General features: G+C 41.7%; 1 protein-coding gene across 1 annotated transcript in view; it reads right to left on the bottom strand.

Annotated features, from left to right (window-relative positions):
• Positions 1 to 25,814, bottom strand: part of GADL1 (GAD like acidic amino acid decarboxylase 1) — a 66,152-nt gene that overhangs the window by 8,928 nt on the left and 31,410 nt on the right. The window contains exon 13 of the mRNA XM_088521160.1: positions 22,679 to 22,768. Within this exon, the coding sequence (XP_088377286.1) occupies positions 22,679 to 22,768 (90 nt within the window). The remainder of the gene's footprint in view (positions 1 to 22,678; positions 22,769 to 25,814) is intronic.

The following is a 25,814-nucleotide window of genomic DNA, read 5'->3' as shown; positions in this document are numbered from 1 at the left end:
ACACAAGATCAAAAACTTAGCACACTTTTGGTGTAGAAAAATGTCTCTTCAGAAACTTGCAATGATTCCCTACTGTTAGGGGCTTATTTTGCTATTTGTACCAGGCAGCTTCTAGTATAAGGCAGCACCTTTGGTATTTGCATAGCAGTGAGGATTAAAGAACAGTAATACATCTTTGTGCATATCCTTTAACCTGATACAAAGAAGAACGAGTATTACAACAAAACTAGACATCTTTCGTGCTTTTTTTTTCCCCTTTGTCCTTCACAGTGGCTGCTCCTAGTCTCTCGGGGGGACACAACACACCACAACCCAGACTGCAATATAAACGCAAGGCTGCTTGATCTGGTCACCCAGCTTAACGCAGAAAAGGATCCGCTGGCCCCATCCACCCCGTCAAATATAGGACCAACTACTGTCATTTACTAGAATTGTTTTGCCTCCTCATTTATTCTGATATGGACATGAAATAAAGGCTACCAAATCCTTCTGCATGGAATCCTGCTAAAGTCAGCAACACTCTTCCAGGGATATAGCTTATCCCAGTACAATGTTCATTCATTCCAACTCAGCATTCCTCCTCTCCCCATCTCCAGTGAGCTTTTTTTTTTCTCTTTCCTTTTCTCTCCTCCACAGCTGAAACACAACATATGTTACAAGTCTCTGTGCTTAGCTGGGTAAGCAACAAGGAAGGGTGGGACGTGAACAGAAACCAATGGTTTGCACACACAGTTTCATTTTTTTTTTCTTTGCAGAGAGAAAAATCAAACTATATGTAGTTCTGAATAGAAGTTTTAGCTAAATGAAGCTAGACAGCAGTGAATCCTTAGGCAATTCAGGCCAGCTGGGGGAGAAAGGCACATGAGGCTGAAAACATAGCATCTGTCCTGCAGAGATTTGTAACAATATATTTACCTCAAAAGGAGTGTTTATGGAATAAAGAGGTGACTGACTTTGAGTCTGCCCTACACCTCTGCAGTTATGGCCCAGCATTCAGAGACACGGGTTAAATTCTCTAAGGTTGTACTCCAAATTGTTGCAAGAATCATTTTTCTTCTGCAGCCTGGTCTGAGAACTAGGCATTCATTCTGGTCCATAGCAAATGCCATAATTTCCCTTAGTGCCACAGCAACCTCTAAATCACTCCCAAAAGGTGAAGATAGTATAACCAGAAACAATCATTCAGCAAAAGAACAGTGGGGAAAAAAAAAAAAAAAAAAGCTGAAAAATTTAGCAGTTTTTGTTGCATTTCTTTACCAGCATGTATATTTTTACCAGGGAGATACACAGAAGGAAAAAAGAACAATCTTTTGATCTTTGAAAGCAGTTACAATGTACTATACAAAACTTATCTATTGAAGTCTGCTAAATTTCACTTCCTTTAGCAAAAATGTTCCACAGAACTCAATAAATACAAATAAACTTCCTACAAAATTTATAAAGTCTCCAATTGATCAGCTGCTCAAGAAAAGATTCTGTGCATTCATCAACATTCACCTCCAGGAATATGCCATTGAAGTCACAGGGAGTTTTATAGCTGACTTTACCTGGACTACAGTTGGACAAATACACATTTTCTCATAACTCTATTAAATTTGAAAGGAAGTTCTAAATATTCTGCTGAAAGGCTATCAACCTCAAATGTTTTCTATTGTTTTTAGAAAAATTCCTCTTGGTTATAACTACAGGAACTTTTGTAAGACTTGAACAGATTTCTGACCATACTGATTCCTTTGTAGAGTAATAAGAAATTCCTACCCTGTAGGCATGAAAAAGAAGCGTATTCCACTCCAATCCTCTAGAGATGCCTACAGTTAAAAAGGAATCTGTGCTTAAATATCCTAAGCACAAAATGAAATCTGAAGTTCTGGAGAAGACTTTGTATCTCAGTACACATCAAGGAACAAAATTTCCTCCCACTCACCCTCATAACTATTTCTGACACCACTCACAACATTGCACAAAATATAAAGACTACATAATTAATGGATAATGCACATTTTCAGTAGCATTACTATTAGTTGATCATTTTTGAATATTTCTGAAATTTCTACTTGTCAAGCAACAGTAAGGAAAGACAGTTTTACATGAGAAAAAAAAAAAAAAAAAAGGAAAAAGTGCTTAGGTCCCAAACCTTTTTGCTTTCTGTTTGGAAATTCCATGTTTCCTTACATTTCTTTAAGAAGTATTTGATGCAGCAGAACGGAAGTACAACTTCCCGCTACTCATATGATCATGGTGAGATGAAGCAAGAGAGTGCTAATATAATAAGTAGATACTTATTTAAGTGGAGACAAGCTTAAGATTTATTGACCTGAGAGCAAGAGGTCAATATTTATTCAGAGAACAATAAATCTTGATACTTGTTAATCCAATGTATTATGAAATCCATCCCATTAAAGCTATTTAGATCATGTGTCCTTGCGAGTCTTGTTGCCAATATTCATTAATATCACATAGGTCATAATTACTGTGTTTATGATAATTAAATCAAATAACAGTCAATAAAGCTAAATACTTTGGGATAGAAACTTATTTTTCTCTACCATGACTATATTATTGTACATGTTACCAGTTCTGCTGTAAATCTTCCTTCCATTCTTCAGTCAGGACCAGCATACCTATAGATTCAAAAGCTCTGTTTGGGCTACATCCTTTTTCTTTGGTCTCTCATTTACCTTACAACATGATATTATTAAAGATACATCCATTCACTATTCATGTACCAGGAGCCGCAGCACAAATCAGTAAGAAGTTATAGTCAGGAAAAAGGAAAAAGAGACATACTCCTAAGCACAAGTTGAAAATTGCTCTTATTTTGGAGCTTTACAGTGCTTTTCATCCACAGATTTCAGAGCACTTCATAGGTAAAAGGCAGCACTATCATTTTCATCTTAACTCCTGGAAAGGCCTGAGGCACAGAGAAAGGAAATAACCACGTACTATAAGTTCTTAACCACAACTCTATGTCAAAGCTAGGAATGGAATCAGCATCCCTCAACGACATTAATGATTTAGAGAACAGGATGAGGGTGTTTTTAGTAGCAATTTGCCTGTGAATAGCCTTGCACAACCACTGGTTGTGGCTTTCTCTCTGAAGGAACCACAGCTAAACTCACGCACCAGGCGCAGCACGGTGCAGACGACAGCTCCTGCGAGCGGTTCACTGCGCACTCTTCAGGTTAGCAGCTGATGCAGCCTTCACCGTTGTGAAGATGCGGTGTGGAAATAGGGTCATGGAGCCCTGATGGATCCCACCTAGCCCCGTCTCGGTACTTCCCTCTTTACGCCACACACATCAGCAGTGCGGATCTTCAGGTTCCAAGTTTCAGCCCCTATACTGGCGTATATTGACTCCTGACAGCAGCTTTCCATCAGGACTTACACTGTGTGCTGAGAGCAGTTCCTTATTTCTGGAAGGGTTTTCTACACAGGAGGAGTAATAGCTTGAGAGAAAGTGTCAGGTTCACTGAGCTGTGCATCGTGTCACCCAAAGACAGGGCCTCCAGCACTGAAGGTAGAACGCAGAATGTAGCACTCAACTCCCATCATTTTGGCAGTCTAAAAGTTAGATGTTTAGCCTAAGCTAGTCATTCAGGTTTTGCCTTTAGTTAATTGAGAGAGAAAAAAAAAAAAAGGTTCCTCTAAAGAGTGATTTGTCTCATCCTTGAGTAAGCATCTAAAATGGATGGAATCAGTTTGAAAAAACACTCTCCTCCACAGGCTCCAATGGTAACACATCTGCTAAGTCTCACTGGGATAAACTATGGTAAGGTGAAGCCTATGCAGACAGCTTACCTTAAATCAAAGCTATTTTAAAATCACATTCCCCTACTGTTCAGAGGCTATGGAGCTGCTGGATAGGTTCGAGAGCTGTGTGGGTCAGTGCAGCGGGAAGACATTCAGAGCGCAGAAGCAAGCAGAACCACGAGCTCTGGCACCCAACACAGTTGATGCATGCTACATTATGTGACCAAAGGCTGATCACAACTAACAAATACCCAGAAAGCATGGCAGGCAGGAGGAACTCTACTAACCTCATCAGGGAGAATGGAGCATGCAATAGCTACTCCTCTGGCTATCACAAGAAAATGACTCCCCCAATGAGTAATGGCCATGAGAAATAAATGAAAAAGCTTCTCCAGAAATCACAGGAGAGGAGACAGGACTTAATAATGGAATGCACAGGGAAGAAAATGTGGGAATTGTACAAAACTTACTACAAGATGTTTAGATGAAAAAGACTGAAGCTGTGGACAAGGAGGCAACAAGGTGGATTGGGAAGAACAAGAGCCAGAAAAGAGAGGGAAAAGGAGATAAAACGAGGTGAAATGTAAGCAAGAGCACTTGTCAGTACACTTGCCTACATAAATTCTGCACTTAATCACCCTGGATTATCCCATATTCTTATTAAAAGCTATTTCTATCTTCTGTATGGGTGTGCTCTCTATTCTGAGCATACAAGTGGGTGAACACAAGTGACCTCCAAAACATGCTGGCCAGCAAGCAGGAGAAGAGGTCGGAGTAGAGCAGGAAGGCGAGAGGATGCAGACCTGAGGGACTGAGAAGTGCTACCAACTGCAAGCACCCAGGCTCCATTTACTGGTTATGACTAGATGTCTCAGTGTAGCTACCAGACACCTATAATCTCTGGGTCTCTGGAACCCACCTGCTGAGCAGCTGGAGAGATGTAACCGGGTCATGCTGGGTGCTAACAGAGGCTCAGCTCTCTGTGGTGACCTGTGTGGCCACCTGTGGATACTGTGTATTGTGCACATGTGTGCACCATACACACTTTTTGGGTTACAGGTACTCACTGGATCTGGAGGCAGGGAATCACAGCAGGCTCATATGTAATTACCGTGCGACAGGAGCAATCCCGCAGGCTCAGAGGGCCACTGGATTCAGCCACCTTCTAACGTTGCATGCAGTAAACCAACTGCTCCAAAGCCTTTTCTGCACTTGACAATTGACAGTTTGCACTGCAATTGTAGGAATCATTGGATCATTTTATATAAAGAAGAACTCACTTGCATTTGACAGAAGTGTCCCACTGCTTCTGCATACACACACTAATCCATAAAAAATTACCTTTCAAAGTGGGGAAAGGATTTCATGTGTTACAAACTCGATACAGAGAATTTCCAGCTTCACATATGCTTTTACCTCATTATCTTATTCTGTTAACATCTCTAAACACAAAATCTTAAAATACACAGAATGAAACAGTATCAGATTTGCAGTTCTAACTTTGAAAGACAGAAACCTTCAACCAAGAATGGTTATGAACACACGCTAACACCACACTAAGGGTGTGCCTCAGTTTTTTCAATGCTACTTCCCCTCATAAGTTCAAAGCCAGTTTTCAATGCATACAAATCCCCCTAGTTCATAGCTGCCAGTCTGACTATGTGTACCTAAAAGGATCCAATTTTAGGTACACACAAACAATTTGCACGCCTATGTTACATGCTTGCAAGTGTATCTATGCTGTTTTGTAGGCCTGGTTTGAAACAAAAGTTGGAATCACAGCATACTCCTCCAAAAAGCCCAAACACACAAAAAGCCATGAAAAAAACCTTCATCTAGTACATGGAATAATCTTCCTCTCTCTGAAGCACTGCAGAGCAATCAAGAGTGCCCCTCTGAACACAGTATGGCTGCAGGCTACCGCCCTCCTGCAAGCTCCAAACTGTTGCTATTTTACTCTCCTCAGACGATTCTCATTATACCCAGGCTGATTTGAAAAAGTAAGCGTATGAATCATATAATCAGCTCAGTTGCCTGGAATCTTGCTTTTCCTCGCATTTCCTCATTGCTACACAGCTCGCTAGTGTACAACATGTTGTAGCTGCATCAAATTTCCTTTTACTCCATTTTAACCCCATGATTGCGTGTGAGTACATACTTCTTTGCTGTTATCCCACCGTCCTACTTCTGACCTGCTGTATCTTGACTGCTGGACAGTGAAAAAGCTCTAGAGGTTATTACCAAGAGCGAGCTCTTTATTCAGTTTCTGAGATAAAGCCTCCACAATGAGGGGTCTGTATTCTGCTCAATAACAAAGAGGACTCGGAAGACCTGCTTTAAGGCAAACCATTGCTCCATGTGCCATCAGACCTCCTCCTCCTCTACACAAATGAAGGTGGCTCCACAGCACTGTATCTTTTGCCCCAGCCTGTCCCTGTTGGATGACCTCCCACATTGCTGACTTGAGGGCTGGCTCCACCAGCTTTTGATCCTTTCAGAAAGGAAGAGGTTTGCACAGGAGCAGTGCAGGCCTGAGCCAGGCCTCTTCCTGCTGCTTCACCTAACAGAAGTATATGGAGGGCAAAGAGAAGGTCCCAGCTCTTGAGACTCACCCTTTCTATGACACCTTCCTTCCTCCAACAATTTGAACGGTGCAGCAGGACCCTAATGGCTTCAGTAAACATCGTATTTCTTGTTTCTTGAAGTCCAGCATTTACTATCTAACTGCGTGTCTTTGATATTTTCCTATCATGATTCTTAGCAACATTGTTGTATTAGCCCTGTTCATGTCCCTGATCCAAGTCCTTCTCCCAGCCTCCATACCTGAAAATTATCATAGAATCATAAAGGTTGGAAGGGACCTTTAGAGATCATCTAGTCCAACCCTCCAACTTTTTAGCAGAAGGAGTATACTGGGCCAATTCTCTTCAGTGGAATCCATTTCTTTTCCAGTATTATAATCCAAGATCTCATCTTCTTTTCCTTTGAACGCAATAATGTTCCCAAGGTAAGAGATCAGAGTAGTTTTTATAATGTCAGGCTAGCCAGTTAGAAACTGTTTCTTTTTGGGTTGTTTTTAATCATGAAAAAATGTCTGTAATCATTTTTTCAGAGGAGTGCTCCCCACGCTTCCCATTTTACCACTTGTACTGACGACTGGTAACCAATTCCTACATGTAGAGATTGGCTTTCAGTCTGTAGCAACTGTTTTAAAAACTTGCATATTTGAATTTCTGCATTGTGGAAGCAACACTAATCCTATCTTGAAATATGTGCTACTTTATGAACATTTGGTGATCACACTGAGAGAAGTACTTCCTATGTGTTTATCAAATAAATAATTTGAAAATCACACTTCCAGTAGGATATAAGAGTTTAGCAGCACTACTAACCACTTTCATTTCTACTTTAATCTTTAAGAGGATTCTTCTAATAATATGAATCATTCTGGAATAGAGAAAAAGAAGTTTAAAAGCTTGCCAGGTAAAATGGACAGTCTCATGTGTTTTCATTTTCCACTGTCAACTGTGACTTTGGGAAGAAGAGAACGTGCAGCTTGGGCTGCTTTTGATCACCATCTAGTGCATGAATTAATGAACTGCACAAATTTATGGAGTAACTTCTTGATTTGAAGCTCAGCGTCATTTTTAGATCTCAAATAGGCTTAGCAAGCTTGAAACGCAAGAATTTCCACATGTCCTTAGTTTCCCAATGAAAGACAGTTGTTTCACGATGACACCATTCTCTAAATACTAGTGCTGTGACTGTGAGGGTCTGAGGATATAATCAAAGCAAGGTCTGTACAATGAAGCAGTACCTATTATCAAGCCAAATTACATAGAAAGAGCAACGTAATTTCAGGACAGGTGTCCACTCACCAAGCCTCTATGGTTTTCCATGTGTTGACATGTTACATTCATTTTATTGTTATCCAAACTTTTGCCTAGATTGTCAGAAATATGCATTGTTCTCAACATTTTTCACTGGTAAATGTTGTGCTGTTGTGACTCAAACCCACATCTCGACTTGCTTCAACACTGAGCCATGCAGTGGGGGGCACTATCTTGTGGCTGGCAGGTCAGTAAGACAAATGGGCAGAGGGAAAATCCCTGGTAGTTTTGGTTTTTAATCACTGGAGGTGCCTCTGGACAATTTGGCTAATGCTTTCCAGCTGCCCTGGCCATGCAAGGCCTGGTCTCAGCTCGCAGCCCTGTCTTGCAGAAGCACGTTGTGACTCAATACACAGGCAATCAATGCCTTCACTGGAGAACTTAAATAAAAAGGTCAAAATAAAGCAGAAAAGAGGTATATACTGAAACAGGGCCACATTTTTGACATAAAATATCAGCCTGTTTTTATGAAAAGTTAGGAGGAGTAATTCTGGATTACAGAAGACATTTTGGAATAGTTCTGGATTACAGAAGACATCTTGGAACAAGCCTTTGCCCATAGGCAGCAGAAGACGCCTTTTTTTTTTCAGAGGGAAAAATGCTTTTCCCCCAGCTTTAAAGGCAACAGGAACCTTCCTGCCTTGGGAGGCCAGGTCAAGGTGCAAACAAAGATACGTTGACACCATGACTTACCCGGAGCCTATAGCCATGCATAGTGTCTATCCATGCTGAAATCCACACAGAGCAACCAGCAGGGATGTCTTTACGTATCCCTTCATGTCTAAAGTTTAGACCAGCAGTTGAGCTGTCATTCAGGGGAAGAACACTCAACTGCTGCTAAAAATATGCTAATTCCTTTAACATTACTTCATTTAGGCCTCATTTAGGACGTTCAGGCATTAAAGAAGATAGGTGTTTTTTAACAAGTGCAGTTTCATGTATTATTAGAAACTAACCTAACTGATCCTATGGGGTAATTATGCAAAATATTTATTTTCTCATTGAAACTGAGTAACAATTTTTTTTTCCCTAAAATGCTTTGTATAACGAAGCGCAAGACAAAATAAACACAAAAGCTACTGCAGCCTGGAAAGCAGAAGATAACTCATGCTTGTTATACAGCTTAATCTTTAACAGCTCGTGATTTCCAACCAGAGCAGGCAGCATCACTAAGGAAATTACGTTGAAATGAGAATGGAAAGAAATTTCCTCCTGTCCGCAAACACAGGCTTTTTTCCCCCCTGCCTGCACCAGGCAGACATTAACAGCGTGTACTAATTAGCAGCTCCAACACATTGCTGTTGTTCTGGTGCCCCCCAATGGTCACCTTGGTTCACTGCTAGCCGGGACTTGACAATGTCTGTGGGAAACATTCCCCCCTCTCCGTTTCAGGCCCAAAGGCACCGCTCTGCCCTCCCAGGAGGCCTGCACCGCAAACCCAGGCACAGCAGCACCCGTTTTCCACACGCTCTTTCTGCAAGTCCTGTAGCATCAAGCGCCCTCCCAAAGCCCTGCCGGCAGCGAGCGCTTTGGCAGCTCGGGTGCTGAGTCCTCCAGGCCTGCACAGCTCCCACAGCTACTGCTGATTGCAAAAAAAGAAAGAACTTCATTCACGAGCGGATCCCTTTCTTGCTCCCCTGCAGATGCCTGCCCAGCTCTAACCAAACTGAGGCAGCCCAAATAAGTGAACAGGCAGCAACGCCTGTGCCTTCCGCTGCTCCCCAACCACCATATCGCATTATCACATATAACTTCACATATCCAGACACTCCCAAGCCACAGGCAGGCGCAGACTGTACCCAATGTGATACATCTTTATTTTCAACCACATTAGGGCACAGAGAAATTAATCACTGCTCTATAAATCAGCACCTGTTGCCTCTGTGAGCCTCCGATCACAGCTACGTTCACTGCAGACAAAAGCACAGTCCCAATCACAAAGGGTGTTTCCAAAGACATTTTACAAAAAAATAAGGTGGAAGAAACAGGGATGAAAGCAGAACTCTTTAAGAGATTAGATGGCCCCAAAGCTGCAATCTTATAAATGACAAGACGACAGCTTTATCTAAAAGCCCATCCTGGTTCACTGGCAAAGCAAAGATAGCAAAGCAATATTTAATGAGTTGAAAAGGGGAAACAGATCAGATAGCAATCAATATAAATGTGACATGGGGAGAATTTATCAGAAGAAAAAGAAATCCGTGATTGACAGGATTTCAGGGAAAGAAGAAAGAGTTTAAGTACGTGAGTACATATATCAGGGATGTGTGAAGCCTTAGCAATGCTTAATCACTAAAAATGCAGAAGGGACAGAAGTGTTCAATATGCTTTTGATTTTTACACGGAGGGAGAAAGATGAAATATTCCTACCATGATGTCCAAGAACTTTCCAAGCCATTGGAATGATTATTGGAAAGTTAAGCATTTATTGGGGGAAAATTTTAGATCTAGAAGCCCAGATGTCCTGAACCCCCAAATTACAAGGAGCCTGGCTGAATGTTACTTGCGTTTTGGAAAAGTAGAGGAATTACTGAAAACAGAAAAAAATCTAGTGACACATCAGTGTAAAAAATGGCAAAGAGATGAATCTAGTGAAATAAGGATGAACTGTAAGCACAATAATGGCAACACTCATACCTGATTTAACTTATAATGAGTTATGGGGTAAGAATATATAATCATCCCGAAACCAATATAAGTAGATTTAAAACTTAAGTCTTTTGCATTTAGTTACAATTTTATCTTTACCAAACACCATTTTCTTGGGACAGCTTGCCTTTGGTCTTTTGCTGATATTGCAAATTTTAATGATTTACTCGCACCTAGGGCATGAATAAGAAAGCCTTAGAAGGCTTTAGAAGGCTTCCCGATGCAACCAAAAGCTGTTATGCATGCAGGAATAAATAAATAAATAAAGGTGGAGACTCAGCTCGGAATAAAAGGCTATTCTAGAAACAGTGACTCTGAACAGATTGTAGCAGTCAACAATAAAACCAAATTCAGAGGAGCATCCAGGTCACACACCAGAAACCAAGAACCCTCTTTGGCAGGAAACTTAGCCCTCAACAATTGTTTCTATTCTACATCAGAACCAAAATTAGCTTTTAAAAGTTTGGCAAGAGACAGAGGCAACAAAGCTTCGTAATGAGGTCATTTATCTGGGTGCTTTTCATCCATCAGGGCTGCTTTTCAGCATGGATCCCCAGATCCAGACTACCCTCCCAGCCACCGGTTACGTCAGTTGGTGCTTCCCACGCTCGGGGGAAAAGAAAAGCTGTCTTGATTATTCTCTTTTTCCTCCCTCCTCAAAATAGTCATTTATACACACAAAAAAAAGTTTCTGCTTTAGCGATCATCATCAAAATAAACATATTTTACACAATCCTGTCAGCTTCAGCAAAGAGATTCAGTTGGGAAAAGTTAGGAAGATCCATAGTTGTCATAAACAGGCATACAGGCATTAAGGAAACAATTTTTGTCTCTCCACATGCAACACTGGCAACTCAGATACTGGCACTCACTACACAGTTCTGATTTTTTTATATATAACAATAAGGTAAAAAAAAATGGAAGGATGCTGACAGCCGCAAGAAAAATGATTCAATAACTAATGAAGACTTCAAGTTGTGAATCTATTTAGCTTATAAATAGAAGAATGAGAAGTGACCTGGTGATAATTTGCAAGTTTGTGAGGAAGGTAGAGAGAGCGAGCTATTTTAGTGTGGAAAAGTATTTTTTTTCCATCACCTTTTGTCCTCCTTTCCCAATCAATCCTTTTATAGGGAAAGGTCATTAACCATTGAAAGAAGCTGCCAAGGAAAATGCTAGTTTTGTCACAGCTTGCTGTTTTCCAGCAAAGACCAGATGCCTTTCTGGAAGATGTGCTTAGACAAACGTAAGTCACTGGCACGTAATGCCTTCTGTCCTTAAACTCTTTGGTTGCAGCTTTATGGCTAGATGCAAATCAGTTGCAAACATGTAAATTAGGTTCTTCATTTATTTTCATAGGTCACAAGCAGCAGCATAAAGCTTGGAAAATGATGGCTAATGCATTCGTGTCTGCAGGCACGCTCAGCTGAAGTGTGCATTGAAGGGAAAAAGGGAAAAATAACTGATGTCTTTGCATAGATCTTTAGACAGACTGCCTCTGGCTCATCTGGTCTGCCCAAAGGAGAGGAAGGGGAGAAAAACTGCATCCCCTGTCGGACACATCTCTTCCAGCACGCATTCAGGGAGCAAGAACTGGTACAGAAGTGCTGCAGCAGGAGGGAGCAGGAAAGAGCAGGAGGAGAAAAGAATGGCAGGGAAAGCCATCGCACCACTTGGGCACACAACAATTCTCCCTGTGCTGCTTGCGTTTCTGCTCTGGTGTCAAAAAATTCATCTGTCAGTCTACCAAGAATAAAGCAAAGCGTTTCCTCACACTACCACTCTTTCATGGTCATCCAGCTTGGGCAGCAGTGCAACATCATAAATGTTCCATCTGTAATCTGAAACAAAGCAATCCTTGACCCCATATTTGTAACCCAGGTATTTTATTTTAATTCTACAAATGCTGCATGCAGCCTAGTGTCCGTATCCTTTGCAGCTCCACATGAAAGGGGTTCCTCATTCATACCCAACATAACACATGCAATGAGATTTTTCCTCAGAGGGGTTAAGCTGGTGTAGAAGTAGTTGCCCACATTTCAGACTACAGTGGAATTTCATCTCTCCTCTGAGGAAGGATAAAGGCTTGTAAAGTTAAATAGCTACTGCTTTCTGTCTGATAAGGGAAGAAGATGCTTTCTTCCCATCAAATAGATAGTAACTCATGCTGTGGGGGTCTGCCACTTAAGGGTGGAATTCAAACATCTTAACTTTCTTCTGTCCAGAAACCTATAAAGTGACCAGAAAAAAAAATCACTGTGCTATTAATCCTGTAATCACTATTATTGCACTACAGCCAATTTACTGCTGTTATTTATTAAAGGTGCCAAAACCAGCAGAATGCTAGAAAGCCTCAGTTTATTTAGAAACCAAAGCAGGTACCAGCTGGCAGGTCAGAAGGGCTACAATATCACTAGAAACATTTGCAACTAGAGGAAACTTTATTGTTCACCACAGGAGGGGCTCGTTTGAAGAGCCACTACCGACAGACCACACCAGCGCTTGTTATTCATTCATGAGACTGTGGCTTAGCCCACCTGCAATTTCTGATATCCAAGTGCCTTCATAAAATATTTAAAGTATTCAAAGAATCTCCCATTACCACACCCTTGCTGAGGGAGAGGCTGCCTGTAAAGAGGTGCAAACCAAGAACACTGCTTCCACCCCACACTGCAGCTTTGCTGCATGCAAAAAGCAAGAAATACTATGCACTAACAATTAGCAATCACTATAAATAGTTTCTGCTTGATCATGCCCCTTGTTCACCTCCCTGTGAGGTTAATCCTGCACATAGGAGCAGTGGGAAGGGCAGGCGTTTCCCTCATCTTCAGAGCTGCAATATCTAGTATTAGTGGGCTTAAGGAACATACATACCCATCAGCTAGGAAGCCAGGGGCTCTGCCAGGCAATGGCCTCATCAAGCCCCAGCACATCCCCACACAGTCGCCGCAAGGGCTCACCTAAAAACCACCCGCTATCCCCTCCTTTGCCTTGCCTAGCCATAAACCCCATTCAGTCCAGGCTCCCCGTGTACAGCAGCAAAGACAGCGTTCCTGGTGCTCTGCGCCGTGTACCAAAACGCCGCAGAGCCGGGGCTGCGGCTTGGAGGCTCTTCCTCATGTCAGAAATCTGGGAGGGGGAAGGGGAAGAAGAGGTAGTTCATCTTCCCCCAAAAGGCCAGGGAAAATAATTTAAGTCAGTGCATTAATATCTGATTACCACTTTTTAATGAAAGAAAAGATGATGATGACAAGTGAGGGGCAACAGCCCTGATTCAGGTAAAACTTGGGCGAAGAATGAAGTTTCTAGTGACCTCAAGACTCCCATGCTTAGACATTCCTGGGATGCTTCAATTATTGAGTTACCCTGTTAGGGTATATTGGGTTTCATTTTGATCCCCAGGCTATTAAACATGATCTATGACACTTTCAAAAAAGCTGTAGTTTGAAGTTCAGCCTGTAACTCAAACTTCTCTTTCTTCCATCATTGGTTATTAATGTGCATATGGCACAGGCAGAGCATAATGAAGAGGTGCACAGACATGCAGGAGCAGAGCGCTGCTTCGTACAAAGAAGTGCTCAGCAGGATCAAGCAGAACTAATTTACTGCATTGAGCATCTTCAAACTCAGCTTTCTTATTAAGAGTAGTTCTTTTCCCAGGCACCTGGGAAAAAGGCCAACATAAAATATTAGCTGATATGTTCTGACTCCAGATGGATGCAAAAGAAAGGCAGAGTAACTAGGTTTATTTCAGCAGAGGAAAATACATGTTGTTGAGGCAAACAAGTACAGTATAGCCAGGAACTGGGATGTAGTAGCCAAAGCCAAAAGTACCTCAATTTGCTACGGTCATTTAAGCAAATGTTATAAGGGAAAGTATATGATTGTAAGGCCAAGAATGCATACAATATTTTTGACGGAGAACAGACTAGATTTAGAGGCTTCAATTCTTTGAGAGTGTACATCTGTGAGACATAAGGACAGTCACCTTTGTTTTTCCCCCACTAAACATAGCAAGAGACTATTAAAATAGCAAAAGTGACTGTGTTTAAGAGAAATTGGAACATGCAGACAATAGATCTATGCAACAGATTTTTTTCTAAAAATCTGGTTAATTCAGTATTAGTATTCCTTATTCCACCCTTCACCAGATGACCACTATCTCCAACCCAGAGGTGTTTATTTTGAACTTTTTTAAATCTTCACGAAACACAGGAAAGAACTTTTTTTTTAATTTATATTAATCATGTCCCAAATTCTTTCATTTAATCCCCAAAAAAATCACTTTTCTAGAAAAGGAATGGAGACAAGTTTTCCAATTTTGCTCCTTTTAGAATCAGCAAGACTCTAACAATGGATGGAAAAACATGCACTGCTCAGGGCAACATGCTGCATCTATTAGAAAGTGGTCTAATTAAAGAACAGTGTCTTTGTTCGCCCAGAAAGCTCAAGAGCAGCTTCTGTGGTGCTTAAGCATCGTGTAGTCAGTAGAAGTTGTGGCAACACCCCAGAGTGGAGGCTTCAGTCCCAGGGCATCCTGATGTCCTTTGTTTCTGTGCTCTTTCAATTTGAAAATAAGGCTTTTTATATTCTTCCTATCAGTAAACAAAGATTTATCTGCAAAGCTTTTCACGATGCAAAGGTTCAAAATCTGTTTTGTTTTCTATATTTAAACTGAAAGCTAGAATGAAGTGCAGGCTTTAGGGAGCCAGCATGCAAGTTTTATAAAGCATTGGGCAAGCGGAGCCTGTGCTTCCCCTGTAAGGAGGGGGTGCCTCTACCCAAAACCTGCCCTCCGTGTAAATGTGATCCCCGGGGTCCAGGAAGAAGAGTCCTGCTGGCTCCCTCAGCCTAGTGAGTGTTCAACCCGAGGGAAGTGCCCTGATTACATGGCCATACAGCCCTGGCGCCTGAGCTGGCTGAGGTCCCGTCGCAGTGTTACGCATTGCCACAAAAATGCATCTCACGCACCTCTCCACGCAGGGTTTGGCCCTTTACTTCGAGTCTACCGGTTTCTCATGATTTTATTTCCTCCTGGTGTTTTTCTCTACTTTGTCTATCCCCTCCGCTTCCTTTCATGCCATTATGCGTATTACCGCAGCGAGAAGCGATTGGCGGCTCCATTACCGTTAAAAGAATTTCGGGCGAGAAACACCTAGTGTGAAATCCACTTCACCTCTGGAGATCTGAGCAATCTTGCTCTGCAGGTGGCTCAGGGAAGCCGAAACCCTCGTTCAGCCCAAACACAACCCGCGGAGCTGCAGCAGGCTCCCTCCCCACAGCTTCAGCCGCCTTTGTAGGCTGAACACAGGGGATCAATAGACCTCAGTCCCAGTGGGTACCAAACGCGCACAGCTCAACGTAAATCTCCTGCAAACACTGTACTGCGCTCTTGCCTAGTAAACCATGCAGCAGAAAAACTGTTTGCGTTTCTTTTCTTTGCTCTTTAGAAGCTGTGTGACTGTGTACTTGCAAAACAGGAATGTTTGGCTGCCAGACATGGTATCGCTGGATGGGATGCAAACGTCATCAGTTCAGGCTGTGGATGCTATTCTGAGTCTGGGAAGGCACTAAGGGGTATAAAAGAAAATTTAAAAATAGAGAGTTAACCATCCAGAGTAGAAAACCTCAAGGATAAAATTGAGGTGGCTTCGGCTCTTCTGCTCATGTTGATTCCTGCCCATTTACCTCAATTGAAACAATTCCCCAACCTAGCAAAAGCAAGATTTTCTCTCTCATTCTGGATCTAACTTCAACAAAGCAGCAGCACCCTGGTAAAAACATTGAGCTACCACCTCACCTCACCATATTATGGACCTAAAAACAACTCACTGGAGCCCAACCCATTCTGCCTGCTCCTGGGAAGCCAGTCTGGCAGACTGGCAAAGCAGAGCACTAGGATGGAAATCGCAAAGCCTACCACGTCATGAATTCCTAAAATATATCATTTAGGACTAATGTGGAAAGCAAGGGCAGGAAGCAGCTCACATCTCAGCCTCGTCTCATTACCTCTACTGCAGGTTACAAGGCACAAATAAACCTCCTCTCTATTCCTGCCACGCGCACACAGACGCTCACGCCTGATGTGCCAGCAATTCCCATAAAGAGCAAGCTGGAGAACAGGTCAACAATCTCACAAACCATTATATGCAGGCTGGAAGTCAAGCAGGCGTACAGTCCCACCAATATAAAATATGTATTAAAGTGCTGCTGGCGTCCAGACCTAATGCTATGTGGGATGGACTTTGCATTGATCCCTGCCTCTACTGATGGAAACTTTAAACTATCTGCCAGGCCTTAGTCTACTGCTGCTGTTTTAACCCTTCTGCAGTAATAACTGAGACCAAGGCCATAAGTTCCAAGATTATGTGCACAGATTAGTTAGAAAGCAAAGTATTCTATTCTTGAATAACTGAAATTGAGAAGTATGTTAGTTTTGCATTCTTGCTACTTAAACCAACATTTTAAAGAAAGCCTTGGTAAATACCTTTAAAAAAATAACATTTGCAAATTCTTTTGTACTGTTTAATTATATAAAACTGCAGAATACATATTAAAAGGGAAGTATGCAAATCTCTCATTAGCAAGGTTTTCAAACACCACTATAATTTATCTTTATTATATGCCATTGTGCTGTTTCTTCTCATTTTATCAGAGCTCAGATCTCTCTGCTTAGCAATAACAATTTATAAGCAACTAAACTACAAACACTCTATTCATCCACTGCAAGATATTGTATCCTATTAGTTTCAAAATATGAGATGTTGGTTACTTCAACAAGTGACTGCTTTCTTTCTTACTGAACTTCTGAGCACCATGGTCAAACAGGAGTCCTGGTTTGTGTTATACTAGCTCTTCTGTGGTTTGAGGGTTAACTCCCCATCTCCTTTATGGACTTTGTTTGCAACCTTGCTTCCCTTGGGCTGCCTGCTCTCCCTTCTCCCAGAATATAGTAGTTCAGCCCCACTCACACAGAAGCACCTTAAATTCAGCCAAGCCCATTGAATCAGGATGAGATTTTGCAGCTCTTCCCTGCAGAAGTCTGTAAAATAGGGGCCTAACAGCACACAGCATGCTTGGGATTTAGCGCTGGATTCTGCTTGCTTGTATTTATGGACTAAAACAACTAAATGAGGATTCTGGCGTTGCTAAACTTGCCCTCCTGAATACTGAAGACAGACAAGCCTTTCCAAAGGGTGGTGCAGCCTTTCAGTTGCCTGGGTCACTGTTAAAGAGTTTCTCACTTTGGTTCTCCATGTTAAATACAGAGGGAAATCCATGCCAACTCCTCAAGTAGCTTCCTTTGGGCAGTTGCCTCAAGTTTTATACGATGAATGAATTAGGAGTTTTAGTTAATGCTGGAGCAGGAGGGAGCGTACATAATGTTAGTTCTACACAAAAAGGAAACAGTCAGACTAATCAGATCAACACCAGAAGTCACAAATGACTGATGCTCCAGATCTGTCAGTCACAGTGGTTTGGCCAATCTAACTGCCAAATACATCAAAGCAAAAATTATTGTTGATGTTCATGTCATTTGATGCAGTCCTCCACAGAGATGTTTGTCAGAGGTAGACACAAGAGTCAGTAAGGCTATTTGTAAAAACTTACTCATATGAGCAAAGGTCAGAGAATCGTCTCTCTAATATTACTCTTTAAACATACACAATAAAATATTGTTTCATTTGTTGTCAAAAAAATTCAAGGGTCACAGAATCACGTCTCTAATATTACTCTTTAAAACATACAACAAAAATGAAATAACATTTTAATACTTAAAAAAGTATGAAGCATAGCACAGAAGGAGGCCAGGCACTTAACTGACAACATTTTGCACACAAATGCCAAGTGGAAATACACATTTTGGGGACCTTACTCATGCAAAGCCCTGGGTCTTCTGCGTTTAGTGCTGAGGTTGTAATCTATGACATTCTTCTCCAGCTGCTCCAAAAGAGAGGGCAAACACCATTAACATGCTCTGTTACAGGTCCTGTTCTCCCTTCCCATTCAAACTTGCCTCTGAGGTCAATAGGTATTTTGGATACAGGAGGAATATGGAATCAGGTCCTTGATTAAGGTTTGATTTACACCACAAAGACCACAAGAATCAGAGGTTGCCACGGCAACACTGTTTCAACCTCCTTGCATTTCTCCTTTGATATAGAGCCTCTCGTTATATAAATGTATCATAACACTAGTCAGCAAGACAGGCTATTCTACAAATATGCCTCTAGTTAGCAGAAAGCTATATTCTTCTCTTAAGTGGGGGGAAAGTAGGAATAAGGTTACCATTTGTTAAGGGGGGAGGATGACGTTCCAAGCTATGTAGGCTTTATTATGAAATTACTTGCCAGTGCAGAATATCCACCTTATGCTTGTGAAACACTCTGTCTCCTAAACCTTCTAATATAGACAATGTTTCACAGCATTTGGTCAAAATTCACAAAAGGCCAGAAAGCAAAGAAACGAAAGGTCTAAAACTGATATACTAGAATTAGGACTAATCGAAACTAAGCACCATCCATAAAAGCTTTACTGAACCATTGGAAATCTTATGCTCCAGCATATACTGTTTAGAGCAACACACCAAACAAAGTCCAGTGAAGCCTAAAAGACCCATCAGGAACCTACGGAAATCATTTAACCTCAGTTTTGAGGACTGAAGTGGTGCCAACATTCGTTAAGCGATAGTCTACCTATAGTTATGTTCCAGATCTCTTGCCAAATCCAGGCTCCGTAAGGCTCAGCAGGGAAGGGCTGTTGGAGACCGTTGCTTCCATGGTTGCTTCTTAGCCCTCTAGACCACAGTGAGGTAGAGCAGACAAGCCGATACCAAACACACAAGCCATGGCTGCCTGGGCAAGCAACAGGATGCTCCGAACATTTCCTTGCTCCATAGCATATCCTATCTTTTCAGAAGGCTTTTCATAGACAAAATTACTACTAACCAGCTCATTCTGCATCAGCTGAAAACATATCAGCACAACCTAAGTCAGCCTCCACCTCTGAATTTCTAAAAAGAATATCAATACAAATAAGGATATGCATGGACATTTGTTTTTACTGCTAAAATGGGAAAGCTGGAATGGACTGTGCTTAAAATGTCTATTCACCACACACTTGCACATCTGTCTTGCAATGAGGAAAGTATAACTGGAAATTGCAACTCCATGACACACTGATCATCCTCAGCAGAAAACGTAAATTCATTGCAAGCTTTATGGCGTTTGAAAAAGGAAGAGAAGCAAAGACACCACTAGGGGGCACGTACAGTACTAGCAAAGCAATTCCAAGGCTTGTTTCTTGTTTCTTCAGCCCAGGAATTACATCAGTCCCCGACTAGAGGCAACTGCCCCGATTTGGCGATGACAAACCAGCAGCACTTAACTATTTCTAGAGGAACGTTACAACCGCTCCCCATTTACCAGAGTGCACTATGTATACGGCTTCCACAAGAAGAAATCCCTCTTTGCTTCTGGTGAAGCATGTCAGTCAAAAAGATGCTTTTAATCACAGCTTCCTTTATGGGCTGTGCCATTCGAGGCACTTGGGCTAGTACAAAACATTCAAGGCACAGACTACCTCTGACCACCTGCAATCCCCTGCTGCACTGGGCAGACAAGCAGCTTCCCTGTGCAGTTAACTTTAGAAGTAAACAGCGGAAAACACAAAACTTCATAGTCATGTGCAGAATTCCCAGCTGGCCTGTGCTCTCACCCAACAACACGTGTTGCTCATCGCTCTCAAGAGTGTCCAGGTGATGACTCAAATGCCCAAACACAGGCTGTCTCAAATCCTCCACACTACATTCTCCCATCACCTTTCCATTCTGCATGGTTGAGCCTATGAAAAGACCAAAACCTATACCTAAAAACAAGGCCCCAAAATTTAAAAGCAAAACAAAGGCAAATATCTACCAAACCTCTCCAAAAGCCAGAGTTTATTCAGGACATCTAGGAGAGGAGACCGACATGATAACGGGGTGTATCACTGGAATCCAGCCAGCCCTGATGCATCTTCACATACTGCAGGCCATGGGAGCTGGAGAAGAGCCAGTAGAACCTGCAAACCTGCACGGTTATTGCACACAGAACTATGCACATTCTTTACAAAGCCGAGGACTCAGGACTAGGCCTATTGGCTAACAGCTTCTGCCAGCACTAAAACTCACATAACTAACCTTTGAAGACAGTATATTATTCTGAACAATATTGCTGAACAAGCAGTTGAATAAAATCAATGACTCGCTCAAGGGATTTTTGAGACATATCTTTCCTTAATTATTGTCAAATATGCAGGCCAACAAAACGGATGATTGATCTCTGAATAAACAGAGTAAGTGTGGTGTTAAAACGCTGTGGAAAGACAGATTGTAAATTAAAGCACTTTACTGCTCATTTTCATGAAGTAATGGGAATATTCAGGAGGCACTGGCAGACACAACTGTATACATCCCCACCTGCCTCTCGGTGGTATGAGGCTGCAGTCTCTCCTGTCTTCAATTCCCTGTCACTTACACTTTGCTTGTAAGGATGCATTCTTTCTTGCTGGGCTATGTATTTGTACTGATTAATGTAATGCTAATTCAAAGATAAATTGTTTACATCAGCAACACTCAGACACAGAACAAAACCATACTAGCTGTTGGGGGAAAAAAATAAAATCTAAATCAATCAAAAAAAAAAACTCACAGCCTTATTCTGGATGATCCAGCTGCCACTGTGCCTGTTCAGTGATCCATGTTGTGCCCCAAATTGGTGCTCAACAGCCAAGTAAAGCACCTCAGATCTGTCCCTGCAGAGTACCCAGGAGATGAAATGCTTTACTGAACTGCTCTAGTTCTAGAGCAGGCTCGTCTCCATCACCTCTGTCCAGCAACCCCCCCAGTAATGCCTACAGCAATGCAACTAACAGTCATCACGAGTTGTTTCCTCTTTTCTGGCCCCCCAAAACTGAGAAATCTGTGCCATTGTATTGCTTAGCTAGGGAAGTTTTGTTCTCTTTTGTGAGTTTGGTTTGGGCTTTTGGGGAGAAGAGGAGGACTATGGTTTGGTTTAATGCTTTACCAGAGGCACAGAGATTGATATGCATGTCCAGGGTGCACCCATCTGTATCTGCAAACAAACTAAAGCTAATCATTTAAGCTAAACATGTGACAGTGTGAAGCAGTGAAGAACAAGAAACTTGTTAAACTTGTTCCCCCCCAAAAAAAGACCTGTTTTACACATCACATATGTGCCAAAGGAATTTGATGTGCTTCATCCCTTCCCTCCTCAAGCATCTCCCCAGCATATGCAAGTTGAAGCTGGCAGTAACAACATTATATCTTCTACACCTTCCCACTGCCCATTTCAAAGTCTCACCCCTTTGTACGCACAGGAAGATGCATATAGCTGTGCACAGCCCCTCCACTGCAAGGAGAGAAGCCAAGCCCCATATGAAAGGATCATAACCCATCCATGGTCTGGGAAAATACCACAGTCCTCCAAGTCCACACTGTGGCTGTGCAGGGCTTTCTAGAGCAAAGGTTAAATACATTTCCCAAAACAGCACAAACACTGGGGTTAGAGACGTCCTCACCTCAGTAGACAACAGCATCTAGCATTAAATTAAAAATAATTCTTGTGAAATAAAAGCTGCTAGAAGAGCCAGACTTGGTTGAAAGAATACATATTCTGTCTATAGCACATACACCAATATTCTAGCTCAAAATTTTAGTAACTAATATAAGGGAAAACTATACATGCAAAACACTGAAGCTGCTCAGAGAAGGGCAAACAATGAACTTAAATTAATTCCTCACAGAACAGCTTATTCAGCAATATACTATACTAGAGTGCCTAGTGCTTTCTTAATTAAATCTTCACTACTCATTCCCTGCTAGTTATTTAAAAAAAAAAAAAAAAAAGTTCATGATATGCTACCAGAATGACAAAGACCTACCAAAAAGCTCACCATTATTTTTTTTTTCCAATTTTGTTTCATGCTTGGGCTATTCAACATTAGAAACGTATTCTTAAGCATTTCCTCACTTGCATTATCTATAGATAATGCAAGACAAGTCCCAAGGACAAAGTTAAGTGTCTGAAATAGGCAATAAATACTCTGTCTAGGCAACAAAGTTCATCGTCTTTTATGTTAGCTGCTAACAGCTTTGATAGTAAGCTGAATATTTGTGAATGCCCACATCTCTTACATTAAAAAAAAAAATAGTTAGCCTTGTCTAAATGGAGAACAAATGTAAAAATCCCCCTAATATCTATTTAAGGATTAAATCAGCATTCAGCTGATAGGTTAATGGCAGGCAAAGACAGCAGCTATTTCACATTCTTATCCAGCACATACATAAATCAGTAACCTACAGATAAAGCTTTTCATGTGGCACTCACCAGGTGCAGCTTCTGCCAAAATTCAGGTCCTTCCTCTGCCTTTCTTAAGCTTGGTGGAATGTACCAAAAGCAAACGTTTGCATACTCCGGCTGAACAAGAGAAAAGTAATTCCTTATGAAATGTTACAAATGGGATAGAAATACACATTACAAGTGGTCAAAAGAATTTCAGTTCATATTTTGTTAAAATAAAAGAAGCCTTTGAACTTAGATCTTTTTTTCCCATCAATGTCTCCTTTCCATCTCACTGAATGTTCCGCTTCCTTTTTTTTTTTTTTTTTTTTGGAAACTGGAAATGGTTTTCACTTTGTCCACTTCTCTTCCTACTGCCAGAAAAAGGAAACCTGTTGGAGTTCCTTTTTCTTTTCTTCTCTCCTATATATACTTTAACTCTGCTTTGCTTGCTAAAATTTTTGATTAGGAAAGAAAGAGCAAGAGAGGTATAAAGAACTTTTCTGATGGGTTTCAAAAGCATTTCGAAGCAACTATAAAGGGAAGAGGGCATTTTCTTCTTCTTCTCTTTTGCTTTGCTTTTTCTTTTCAATGAAGATTTCCTGCACTGCTTTTTCCATAAAACACACCTTAGGAATTCCTAATTTTTGACACCATTTAACACACACGCACCTAGCCCTTTCTCTACTGAATAATGCCAGTCTTCTTTTATGTCATATAATGTACAATACATTTCACAGTGCTGGAGCTAATGCTGGCCTTTTCAATTTCTAAGTTTTGTAAGGAACCCCTTAGCATAGTGTGTTGCTGTATTTTCAAAATATCTTGCCCACATATCTCAGTGCATCTTTTGAGCAAAGCCAGAGGAGGCATCTCTGCTTCCTTCCAAGGAAATTTTGCCTTTAAACTTAACTGACAGTTAGCTGTAAGCCTGCTCACAAGAACGGGTGTTCAGCATGTATTAAGGGAAAAGTAAAGTTAAAAAAAAAAAAAAAAAGGAAAGGAAAGGAAAAAAGAAAATTGGGGGCAGCGCAGGGGGAGGATTTTGTTCTTATGAGGTTTCTGTCGCATATGTGCTTGAGAAAGTGTTCCTAGGAGACCACAGCAGGAAATACGAGCAGGCTGTGCAAATTTGGAAAAAGCTTTGTTTTATTTTTACCAGTACACACAGCAAACCCACGAGAATTAGAGCTGGGTTCTAAATCCACCCAATCCTACCCTTGGAAACACCCTGCCCACTTAATTTAGACCTACATTGCTTGCAACTCCTTATTTAATTGGGGTCTAGATTCTAACAGGGTCTATCAACACTCACGTCCCTCCCCTAGCACCCGCCATCCTCATTAGCACTGGCTGAGGAAAGAGGGGGGAAACAAAGCTAAAAGGGAGCTTGGCAGCTGTGTCACACCACCTCTTTGCCCTACTGAGAATGTGCCGCTCTTACAGTCGCAGGCAGTCTCCTGAATGAGGAGAGCCCGCCAGCTGAGACATGTTCTTTCATGAAAGGGCATTGGGAACCGCTCATATCATTTTCTGCCTCACTTCAAAGAATGCATTAAACACAATTTAATCATCAAGGAGAATATCGCTGTCAGCAGGAAGCGAACTGCAGACCTGCCACCTGCTGCCACGGAATGAAATAAGGCTGAGCTCTTGCAGTCCCATTTCTTTTCCCCACCGAGCGTGCATCAAGTACACACATAAACACAGAGCCTGAAAAGGCAGCAATTTCCTCAAGAGCACAAGCACTAGCTGACTGTTATAGTTTAGCTTAAAATAGTTTAAAATCAGATGATAGGGCTAGGCAGATGGCTAATAATACTATATCACTTTTGCTTATACAGCCTCCTTGATTATCTCAGTTTCCTTTTACACATCAGATACGTTATTTCCCCATGAAAACACTATTCATCCTAGAAAAAACTAACTTCCTTGAGCTACATTTCACCCTTTCTGGTGCTCTTGTCATAACTCTGATCCAAGCCGGTAAGTAACTCCACAGAGGAGTTCAGGTTGATCACATGCACCAGTAGCATTTCCAAGCCATAAGAGACTCTTGTTACAGGGCTTTGCTCAGTGCATGGATCAGAGAATCATCTTCCTGAAGTCCATCTTCTTTCCAGGAAGCACTCCCATAAATGGGCCTCGCTGCCTATCAGCAATCTTTCTTCAAAATTCCCACCTGCAATCCTGAAAACCTCTAACCCTTGCGTAATCACCTTCCCACAACTCACATCTCCAGCCCCATTCCCAGCCCAGCTCCTGCTCCTGGAACAGCTAAACAGCAACCTTGACTCTCTGCAGCATCTTTCATATCTACTGTGGGCCTGGCCTCTCTGCTAAGCTCTATATTAATGGAGAAGGGATAACTGTAATACTTCCACAGCATCACCTGTTCCTGCCCAGCATTCTTCACTCCATGCAAAGTTTCGCAAATAAGATTTCAAAATAAAGTTTTCAAATAAGCAGTTTTCAAAGTTAGGGAGAAATCTTATTTTTACATGTCGTTCAGTCTAACCTAGAAAGCTCCCTGCTGCATCAGCAGCTATAAATCACATCTGCATCTCTATTTGTGCTGTGTTGCTCTCCATGTGCTGTGTTGCTCTCCACTTCCTCTCTCCCTTCCCCCTCCCTCTGGGAGCTCTTTTCTAAAATGACAGGTCTTTCCAATGTCCCCATATATTGTTCTCACTAACCAAAGAGTTAGGGATAGGGGGAGCAATGGAGAGCTAAAGGGCTGCCTGTTTTACTCGCTCTCCTCCAAACAAGACCGTCATCAGGAAACACGCTGAAAGATTTTAGCAAACGTGGATAAAAAATCCAACTTTTTTGTAGTTTTAGGAAGACAGAAATAGAAAAAGAATTAAAGAGAAAAGAAAGAGGGGAAAAAAAAGAAAATGCATGGATTCTAGTGATGATAATCTCGCTGTTTTTCCATCTGGCGTACAGCCTTTTCCATAGGTCTGGCAAGCATGGGCTTTTTGTTAACCATACTACTGATTTCTGCAGAAATGCACTCCAGCTACACATCCTGAGGCAACGCAGGCCCTGAAGCTGCGGAAGGGGGTGAACTGCTAATACAACTGCAATACAGAGCACGCTGCATATTCAAGCACATCTGTGCCTCATGCTCTATACAAGACTTATTAATTAGATGCTTCAAGCATAAATTGACATTTGTCAA

The sequence above is a fragment of the Tinamus guttatus genome, unplaced genomic scaffold, assembly GCF_059628265.1.
Source record: "Tinamus guttatus ecotype Peru unplaced genomic scaffold, ASM5962826v1 Tinamus_guttatus_pri_ptg000115l, whole genome shotgun sequence".
Taxonomy (NCBI): domain Eukaryota; kingdom Metazoa; phylum Chordata; class Aves; order Tinamiformes; family Tinamidae; genus Tinamus; species Tinamus guttatus.
This window is presented reverse-complemented; position numbering and strand designations above follow the sequence as displayed.